Source organism: Cucumis sativus, unplaced genomic scaffold (assembly GCF_000004075.3).
Source record: "Cucumis sativus cultivar 9930 unplaced genomic scaffold, Cucumber_9930_V3 scaffold91, whole genome shotgun sequence".
Taxonomy (NCBI): domain Eukaryota; kingdom Viridiplantae; phylum Streptophyta; class Magnoliopsida; order Cucurbitales; family Cucurbitaceae; genus Cucumis; species Cucumis sativus.
Genome location: NW_022279580.1, coordinates 258 through 10,946, shown reverse-complemented (window position 1 = coordinate 10,946; position 10,689 = coordinate 258). Strand labels below are relative to the sequence as shown.

Sequence of the window (10,689 nt, the reverse complement as noted above, 5' to 3'; positions counted from 1 at the left end):
TTCCCCAAATGTTCAAGGATTCATGAGAACTCTAGATCTTGTTGTGAACTACCCCTACACAACTAAACGCTGCTGTTCGATAGTTATCAAGAATTTTCTTAATAATTCAAGATGTTTTTTGAAGTCAATTTTTGGACCATAGGATCTCACACTTTAATCAAGCTTAATTAATTTATTGTCATTGGATATTTCACATCTATCTAGAACATTTGGAGCCATGGGATCATACACATCTATCATGGACAAATTAGAGTCATTAGATTTGCTTGATGATCAAGTATCTTTTGGGTCCTTTCTTCGTAGGCTATAACATTGATCCTTTTTTCGACGTTTTGGGACGAAAATAAAAACTGACACTCGGGCATATTTTCTTCGGCTTTTATGGGCAAAAAAACTTTAATATAACTCAAAACGAGACCACTAGTAGTTAGATGTGAGTTTTCGAGACCTCTGACACCGTTATAAGTTGGGTCATTTCTTGGTAGGCTATAGCATTAGCCCTTTTTTTGACTTTTTCGGACGAAAATAAAAACTGACTTTCGAGCATAATTTTTTCGGCTTTTATGGGAAAAAAACTTTAATATCACTTAAAACGAGACCATCTAGTAGTTAGGTGTGAGTTTTCGAGAGCTTTGACACCGTTATAGATTGGGTCCTTTCTTCGTAGGCTATAACATTGGCCATTTTTTCGACGTTTTGTGACGAAAATAAAAATTGACTCTCGAGCATATTTTTTTTACTTTTATGGGCAAAAAACTTTAATATCACTCAAAATGAGACCACCTAGTAGTTAGGTGTGAGTTTTCGAGACCTTTGACACCGTTCTAGATTGGATCCTTTCTTCGTAGGCTATATCCTTTTTTCGACGTTTTGGGACGAAAATAAAAATTGACTCTCGGGCATTTTTTTTCGGCTTTTATGGACAAAAAACTTGAATATCACTCAGTAGTTAGATGTGAGTTTTCGAGACCTTTGATACCGTTCTAGATTGGGTCCTTTCTTTGTAGGCTATAGCATTGACCCTTTTTTCGACGTTTTTGGACGAAAATAAAAACTGACTCTCGGACATATATTTTTCGACTTTTATGGACAAAAAACTTTAATATCACTCCCATCCCAAAATCTCCAACAAGTAGAGTTTGTATAAAGTATAGAGTTTTTCTTATAAGAGAGCTTTGTATTCCTAAATAAGAAAGAAAGTTTGTAACTCCTATTTTACATAGTGAATTCTTCTATGTTTGTCAATGGTTTTTATCCTAATCTGTTTAGGAGTTTGCACATAAAATCCTTATGCTCTATCTTCTCCCTCTTCTTCATCATTATTATTGTTCTCAATTTAATTTAGCTGCAATCTTACTCTATTAGATCACAGTCCATATTCATAACAACCACTATAAATTATGTCATGAAACTCGAATTGGGATATTTCGAATGTTATCCACAATCCAAACAATCTAAGGTTAGATTACCCATTGAATGAAAGGTTCGAAAGTATAATTTAATTTCAAACTCACACGAATGCAAACCAGCAAGTCATCAGCGAATTTCAACATAAAAGTGGAGTAAGTATTCATTTGAATTTTGCTATCAAATTCAATAATAACATCGTGACATTAATTTACACTTCAAATGTATTCTATCCGACGTTTTAGTTTTCACTTTGTTTTGTGGATCGAAAACTTTTTCATATCTCCTTTCTTTTGAATGTGGGAGAACATCTTTCTTTCTTATTTTAATCCCTTTTTTTTCTCTATCTAATCGTCTACCACCTTCACTATATCGAATCATAAAGAAAGAGTGAACGAAAACAGAAAACTAAGAAAAATTCAATTGTTTTTATGTTCTGTATTTTTTTAACTTGGTTGGATAAATTCTCTTAATAGTTTTTTGCTTGATCATTTGAGACTGCCATTCGATTTTAGTGAGACGACATCTAAGAATTACAGGTTACATGTATGTTGAAATTGGTATAAAAAATCACATGTATCTCTTGGTTTGTAGTTCTTTCCTATCCTTGTGTTCTAATTTCATAAATAACAAAAACAATTTACCTCCCCCCCCCCCCCCCCCCAGTTATCACGAATTCTTGAATCTTTACAAAAACACCTTAACTCAATTACCTTGAGTTTGACTCCAAACTCAACGCTATATTATATCTTTATAGTTACGTTCATAGTTGGAAGTTTAGTGTAATAAATTAATGTTGTTGTAAAGATTCTTTATGTTAACGAATGCATCGATCAATCTTGTTGATAGGGTTTTCCTTGTGTCCACGAGTTAAGTTAAAAGCAATGGCTACATCGATGGTGACCTGAAAGTGGGGTTTGAAATGGTCAAAGTCGTGACCACATCCACACCATTTCTTTCTTTCTAAAAATTATTATTTCTGTCTATAGTTTATTCTTTACCCTTACTAAAACGGACTCTTTACATTTTTTTTCAAAATCATTTCTTTTGATTTGATTTTTAAAACAAGAAATTTTGGGTTTGGCTCGACTTTTAAAATAATTAGTAAAAAGCCAAAAAATAAAGAAAATAAAGAAATTTAAAAGTAAAAATGAGATTTATAGAGTTAATTTTTAAAAGTCAAATACTTATCAAACAAAGTTAGAAGAAAGGTTTAGTTTTATATATATATTATTTGAGAATCTTTTTATAAATGGTGAAGCGGCTGATACACCACCCCAGAAAGAAAAAAATATATTGAAAAATGGTGGAGTGAACCAAAAATTAATTTCAAATAATTATTAATTAAACATATTATATACAATTGTTCTTCGGAATCTGATCACAATATATATACACACATACAGGCGTCAGGTATAAAATAGAAAAATGGCAACTTGTTGTTGCAATCTTTCACTTTTGAAAGACGAAGTAAAATGTATCACGTCACGCCTGACATCAATTTATATATATACTTCTAAAGCAACCATATTAATTATCTTATTCTATTCATTCCTCTTCTTCCATTTTCATTTTGAACTTCTCAATTTGTTGACTAATTTAAGCCTGTTAGATGGTCGACTAACCATAGTAACTTAGATGAGTTTTACGAAATTGAGTTGTCAAAGTTATTGGGTTGAACTTCTTTCCTCTTACTTTAGTTATCAACCTTGCCACTAGCTTTGGTAACAGCTAATATTGAAAACATAATCTATTTTATTTTTTCACTTTGACAAGGATCATGGAATTTTACAAGTTTCAATTGAACTTATCAAATGATTCGATTGACAGAAAGATTGTATTTAGGAAGCTCTTATTCCAATAATTTAGTTACACACATTGTTCAAGCAAGATATTGTAGGGTTTGATAAACTTTGCCACTCATGGGCATGTCTTTTCGTATCTAATTTTGGGCATAGCAAGAGTTTGCTAGTCAACTTTTATGTAGTTGCTACAAAAACCTATGAAATTAGAATGCGAAAGTTCATTATGCGATGAAGTTGAATGAAATGAAACCTATTATATTACTCAACCCTTTCAGATTTTTCACTTTTAATTTAGCAATACCTTTTGCATTTGGCATTTTTTGTTTCTGGTATTCATTCGTGAGTACGACGTAAATGAGACGTTTTCAAATATAGTAAAATGAACCAAAATACTTATAAATTATAGCAAAATTTCATATTTATCGCTAATAAACGTCTATTCGTGTTTATCGATACAATACTAAATTTTACTATATTTTATAAATATTTTCAATAATTTTGTTGTTTCCAATAACTTTTTTATTTAATACTTACATGTAAAATATCAAAATTTAACCTTGGATCAAAGTTATGTTTGAACAACTATAGGGTCAAACAGTGTAAAAACTAGTTGAATGTATATTACTAAAGTAAACTATAAATAGTATTAGCAATAGACAGATTTGTGATTCAAATGGTTTGTTATTATATTATTTAATTTACTAAAAAAACACTCGTATTGACTTCTTCTCTCGACCAATGACCAACAATATCATCCACACAAATATTTTAATTAAACACAAAGTTCTAGATAAATGTAATCTTTAAGTTCATACGTACCCTTCTCAAATTGAAGTCCAACCCTTTTACATATAAATAAATGAAGTTCAACTCTTCATTTTGTCTCTCATACTTGACGATCTTCTTGAGCTGTTGATCAACAGTTCTCCAAAATTGGCTCCAAATGGACGAGAGAGAGCCGGTAAGAATTGAGGTGCCGGAGATCAGAAGAATAAGAAGCCTTAGTTCATCATTCCGTCGACAAGCATCGAGTTTCCGAAGCAACTCGACTGCATCGCTAGAGGAGGAGCATGAGAGGGATACTATAGATGCATCGCTTTGGGCAACAGTCGAGAGATTACCGACGTTCGAACGGTTGAGATCGTCGTTGTTTGAAGACAAAAGAGAAGTAGAAGTTGATGAGAATGGTGGAAGAAGAGTTGTTGATGTTACTAAGCTTGGAGATGTGGAACGCCATCTTTTTATACAACGACTCATCAAACACATTGAAAATGATAATCTCAAGCTGTTGACAAAAATTAAAGAGAGAATCCACAAGTAAGTCATTACTTTCTCTCTCTCCTTCCATGCTTAATCTTCTTATACATTTCTTTATTCAATTTAGAGAGTTTATTTTAAATAATCAAAACTTATATAAAAGTTATTTTAAATTAAAAAAAAAATCATGAAAATATTATCAAATGAGAAGATAGAATTTTGTTTTTGTCACATTTGACTACATTTATAAGTATGAAAAAGCCACCTTCTTCATTTTAAGTAAAAGCAAAACATCTTTCTTAAAATTGGTAAAGAAAGTTAAAATTTCAATATGTATGGTTTTAATAGATTAAACTTGGTTGAAAAAACCTTTATAAATAATAATCTTCAATGAAACTCTCATAAAATAATCATTACCCTATGAATTATTCATATATAAGTGTTATCAAATTATGGAGATAAAATTTGGAATAAATTCTAACATTTTTCTTAATTTTCAAATAGTATGAACTAAACAACTTAACTTTTAATAATTGTATTCAATTTGGTTGACTTTGAATTATGATGCCTAAGAGGGTAGAGCCAACAAATGTAGAGTTGAGAAATAAAATAAATTAAAAACATTGAAGGCCTCTTAATTCTCATATTTTCAACTATTGTTTGATTGTGATTGCTCCAAATAAATTTTGATAAACCATATATTGGATAACAAAACCACAATGAAATCGTTACAAATTTACTCTTATATAGTTATTTTAATTTACTTGTTTATATATATGTGAACTTAATTAAATAATTATGTTTTTCATTAAACTACTATTGAAGAAACTCCCTCGATAAACCAAATTAGATAAAGTTTTAGGTGTAGGCCCAATCTAATAAAACCTAACTAAACTACTTAGTAAATATTCTTTAATGTTGGGTTGAAATGGAAGCAAAAATTAAAGTCAGAACATTAAGTTTTGATAAAATTAGAATCAACCTCTGTTGAGTAAAGTAGATAGTTAATTAAGAAAAAAAAAGAGATTATAAACATGAATTAAGAGTAAGTTTAATTTAGTGATAACTTGAGAAAATGTTGAAAGCAAACCTATATAGATATATGTCATTGCGTAAAGGAAGATGAATAATGACTACAAAGAATGTGAGGGAGTGAAGGAAGAGAGATGAGAAGCAGAAAAAGGTGATTTGTTAGCAGTTAAGGATGAAACAAATTGAATGAACTAAATGTAAAAGAGTTTAATCTCAAACCAACCAAAGTTGAATCAAATCAATTGCAAGTTGATGAATTGTATTAAAATAGAAAAATCTTCATAAAGTTAATATTGAAACATAAAATGGTAAATTTGGTATAGGGTTGGAGTGAAATTTCCAACGGTGGAAGTGAAATACAAAAATGTGCACATTGAGGCAGAATATGAGATCGTTCGTGGAAAAGCCCTTCCAACACTTTGGAATTCATTTCAATCCAACCTTTTTGTAAGTCTATTTTTTTCTCTTTCTTTTTTCTATATAAAAATATTTAATTTTATAATCTATTTCATTTAATATTATATGACCTTTAAAACTTTCTTTTATTTAGAAAAAATGTTTTTTCCAATGGTTAACCTTTTAACCTATATACCCTAGATGATGTTTAGTGGGTAGTATTAACTTCTTCTGTTTTTTACGTGGCACGTCACTAAATAATTTATTAATTGATTACTATTTTTTACACATAATTCTTAAATGCTTCTATATTGTTGCAAGCGATGAATAAAGTTATAAAGAAAGTTCCACGTTAGCGAAGTACTAAAATTCTTTTCATCTTAGTTATTAATTAATTTATTTAAGAATTTAAATAGGGATTCAATCAAAATAGGGTTTTTTCTTTTATGTTTTCATATATGTTTGGTGAGAGATTCAACAATTGAAAGCTATTTTTTTAAAAAAATATTCAAATGTGTTTCATACTATTTGTTTAACCAACAAGAAGAATCCAATCCACCATACAATGAAAGGTGAGTAGGAGATTGACGAACTTCTAATATCTCTAGTCGATCATGTGAATTAGGGTCGAAGAATAGACTAAAAAAATTCCTAAACCCCCTGAACTCATAGGTGATAGAAGGCAAAACACATTTGGCCATTCCTAACAACCATCAGCACCAAAGACAGCTTCTAGCTCCTACCCTAAACCCATTGTTGAACCAAAAAAAACTTATCACTTATAATTTATATTAAAATCTTCATCTTTATATCTATATCAAAGGTTGAGGATATTGGATCTCCCGCCTCATAACTCTCAAACTAAAAAAATGACTTAAGAATCCTCATTTATATATATTAACTATGTAATTCTTATTTCAAGAAGAACGTGACTATTCGAATGGTCACGAATAGTCTACAAATACGACTCTTCTTCAAATTGCTTTTGAGAATTTTTGTCACACCGAAATCCACAAAAAAACCAGAACACGGAAAGTAGTGCAGATAGGATGCGATTTAGCTTAAAACTTGAAACTGGTCTTATCGCCTAGCTCAAACTTAACTCCTTTAAACTACCAAGCGATAGAGATAAACATAACGCAACGGACACTACAAGAAACCGGGAGTTTTCCGACGCAGGAAAAATCGTCGAAAAATATGACGTTAGTAAAAGTCGGTGTTTCTCGACGCATCTTGGTTTCCCCCGACGTAGACACATTAGCGTCAGAACTAGCTGGAATGGTTTAGGGTTCCTCCGACATGGTGCCAGGTCCATTGGGAAATGAACCCATATTCCCAACGTGGAAAGTGTAGCTCGAAAGAGGCAGACAATTAATTGGCCTTCCTCTGACGTGGTGTCAGGTGCGTCGAAAAATGGGTACCTATTCCCGACATCTATAGTGTTGCATCGGAGGAAGGGCAAAATTATTAATTGTACGTTACGCCTTCCTCCGTCGTGGTGTCAACAACATGGGGAATAGGTTTAGGGATTCTCGACGTGTCAGTAATCGCGTCTGGAATAGGGTGCTATTCCTGACGCTTTCGTTATGCGTCAGGAATTCTCCATCTTTTTGAACTCCATTCTTTATAGAATGGAAACATAAAAGAGAAAGAAAACTGAGAGAGGGAGAGGGAGACTGAGAGGGAGATCGAGAAGAAGAGGGCATTGTTGTTCCCGTTGTCGTCCACGTTGCCGTCGTCGTCGGTAAGTAGTTTAGTTTAGTTATTGTTTTGTTTTAGTTAATTAGTTTTAGATTTTAGATTTCAAATTAGTTTTAGTATTTAGATTTTGAATTAGTTGTAGGGTTTAGGAATTTGAATTTGAAGTGTTGAAGTTGAGATTGAAGTGTTGAATGTTGAGATTGAAGTGTTGAAGTTGAGGTTAAAGTGTTGAAGTTGAAGTTGAGTTTGAATTTCAAAATTTTAATTTGAATTTCAATTTGAATTTAGGAATTAATGAAATGTATTTTTTTAAAAAAAAATAGATGAACTTTCAATGAACTTGTGTCGGGAGTTCCTAGACATTTTCCGACGCTATATTGACAGCATCTTTGACGTTCATACAACGACGTTCCTGATCTCCTGACACATTTTTTTCGACTTGTGTCCCGACGTATATTTATGCGTCGAAAAAGCCTTTTCTGATGCTTTTCATATATCTCTCGACGGTTTTATGCGTCGGGAGAGCCCCCATTTCTTGTAGTGGGAAGTTTAACTTAAACTTTTATTCAATAACAGACGTTTAGTACATGAACATACAATTACAACACCTTAACCAAAATTAATGTCTAAACGCCAAAAACATTCATCTTTAGATCATTTACCTGGTTTAAATGTCAAATACTTTAAATAACATGCTTTAGGCGATAAAGCTTAACACAGTCAATATAACTAAAACTTCAACTTTATTAATAACGGGTGTTTCGTACGTAGTACACAATACAACTTAAAACTCCTAGTAGCTTTTCGCGTGGTAGGCCTTTTCCTTCCCCCTCCTCTTATTTGATCTTAACGCCAAATACTAGAAGATAAAATTTTAAAATGCAAGTCTAAAAGACTTGGTGAGGTTTTATGAAACCCTTTTCGCAACATCTTTCCATAAATCATTTCGCAAAACAATAACATTCGTTTTAAGTAGAAACATATCAAATCTTGTAAACATAACATTTCGCATAAACACACATTAGTCACAATCATTTCTTTCACCAAGGATCCCGAATCGTTCTCTACACTTGATCTCATTACCTCGCGTTTAGACTATTGTATCAACAACAGCCGAGAACATACAGATTCGTCCGTGTTGTTCACGTTGCCTAACACAATGCAATCATTTTCTACATTAGCTGACTTCACTCCACCATGCAGACCTTTTCTATATGGTTGTCTTTACCCTTATGTGCACATAACAGTTAGCTCACTCAACATAAGCAACTAATGGTTTGAAAACCATTTTATAATCATTTAAATCTCAATAATCAAAATCATGTTTTAAACATTATAAAACATGCAGTAAACATATAAGCTTTTCATATTTGAAATCCTCGTTAAATCATCAGAGCTTAGCAGAGAAAACATGAAATCAATATAAAACATTTTAAAGAAAATCGCTCACAAATACTTAGCCTTAAAACCAAAAATCTATTCTTCTTCTTTCTCGCATAGCCTTCTCACGAAAACAAAATGACAGAACTTGAACACTTCAAAATTTCCAGAAATCTCCCTTACTTAGTGACAAAAGTCCTTTACTTTATACTATTCCTTAAAATGGGTTAGTCATCTTCAAATCCTTGTCCAATTGTCAATTCTTAATTAAAACTTTACACTTGTAAAATCAAGATTTATCACTTAATCTTTCCGCGGATTGATTCAAACGCTAACTCTTCTTATCACAAAGTCTAATTTAAAAATGTCTCCTCTTATTCAAAACGCAAATTTCAAAACACTTAGTCAGATTTTACTTCTTTATACTCAAATTAGAAGTAGGTCTCACAAATTTTTTCACAATGGTTTTCTCTCTCATAGACATTTTTTTCCTTTTGTAAACTTTGTTGAAGTTCGATTTATTTCCACAAAGAATAGTTTATTGGATCTTGTGGACGAGGTGCTACTCCCTGAGAAAGTTAATATGTTATATCGTAGAAAACATTTACTCATGAAACTTAAGCATTAGAGTGAGTAAAATCGTATGGAGACAATGTGAATTTGTTGGGCTCAGCTTCATTTCAATGTACCAGGTTTCTTATTTTTCGATTTCTTTTTATGATATTCTTCCTATACACTAAAATTATTCCAACATCCCAAAAATTAGTTTATAAATATCTATTTTTTTGTGAGTACAACCTGTGAGGCAGAAGAATCAACCTTCTAACTTTGAGGATAATAGTATACAAATATTGTGTTGATTAAATTATGTTCGTTTCGACTTAATAATATCTTTCATTGTCAGTAATTTGTGTTATTTATCCCACTAAACTCTTATATTTGAAAGTTTTAAAATTGCGATTGTAAGTCTATAATATTACAAAATTACAATATTTGCACTTGTTTTATTTGGTTCAAGAAAATGTCAAATTTTGTGATTGTTTACTAAATTTCAATTTTTGGACTTGTTTATTTTGTTTAGAACATTGTCAAATAGTGTTACACTTGCTTTATTTTGTTTAGGACATCATGAAATTATGTGGTTCGAAGTCCCACGAAGCTAAAACTAACATAGTGGAAGATGTGAGTGGTGTCATAAAGCCAGGAAGGTAAGCTCTCTTATTTTATTTTCTTTGTTATTTATTTTAATTATTAGAATATATTTAAAGGATTTTTAAAAAATATAACGAACCGATAAAATATTTGCATTGGATAAAGAACAACTTTGAAAACGAAAATAGCTCACAGACCCACAATAAAAAATACCAAAAATGTCTCCGTCAATACGTGATTAATCGGTCACGCATACGCGTGTAATTCTTTTTCTAAACGATCGTGATACGTAATCTTGTAGTAAATAATACACAATCGTGTAGGTAGTATCAACACAACATTGTAGTTTTTTTTAACGAAGGAAAAATGTTTCAAATCTAAACGATCATGTTGACCACGCTAAACGATTGTGTTGACTATGGTAAGTGATCGTTTAAATCATATCCACACTATCATGTAGTTCTTTTTAAACGATGGAAAAATGACTTCAAATCTAGAAGATTGTGTTGACCATGTTAAAACGATCGTGTTGACCATGACAAGTGATCGTGTTGATTAT

At 31.4% G+C, this 10,689-nt stretch overlaps 1 protein-coding gene across 1 annotated transcript; it reads left to right on the top strand.

The window, feature by feature from the left end:
- Positions 1-3,914: 3,914 nt before the first annotated feature.
- On the top strand, positions 3,915-10,190 carry LOC116406347 (ABC transporter G family member 37-like). The gene is made up of 3 exons (XM_031890064.1): positions 3,915-4,529; positions 5,825-5,948; positions 10,101-10,190. Exons 1-3 carry the CDS (start codon positions 4,156-4,158, stop codon positions 10,188-10,190), a joined length of 588 nt encoding a protein of 195 aa, XP_031745924.1. The 5' UTR covers positions 3,915-4,155.
- The last annotated feature ends 499 nt before the right edge of the window (positions 10,191-10,689 follow it).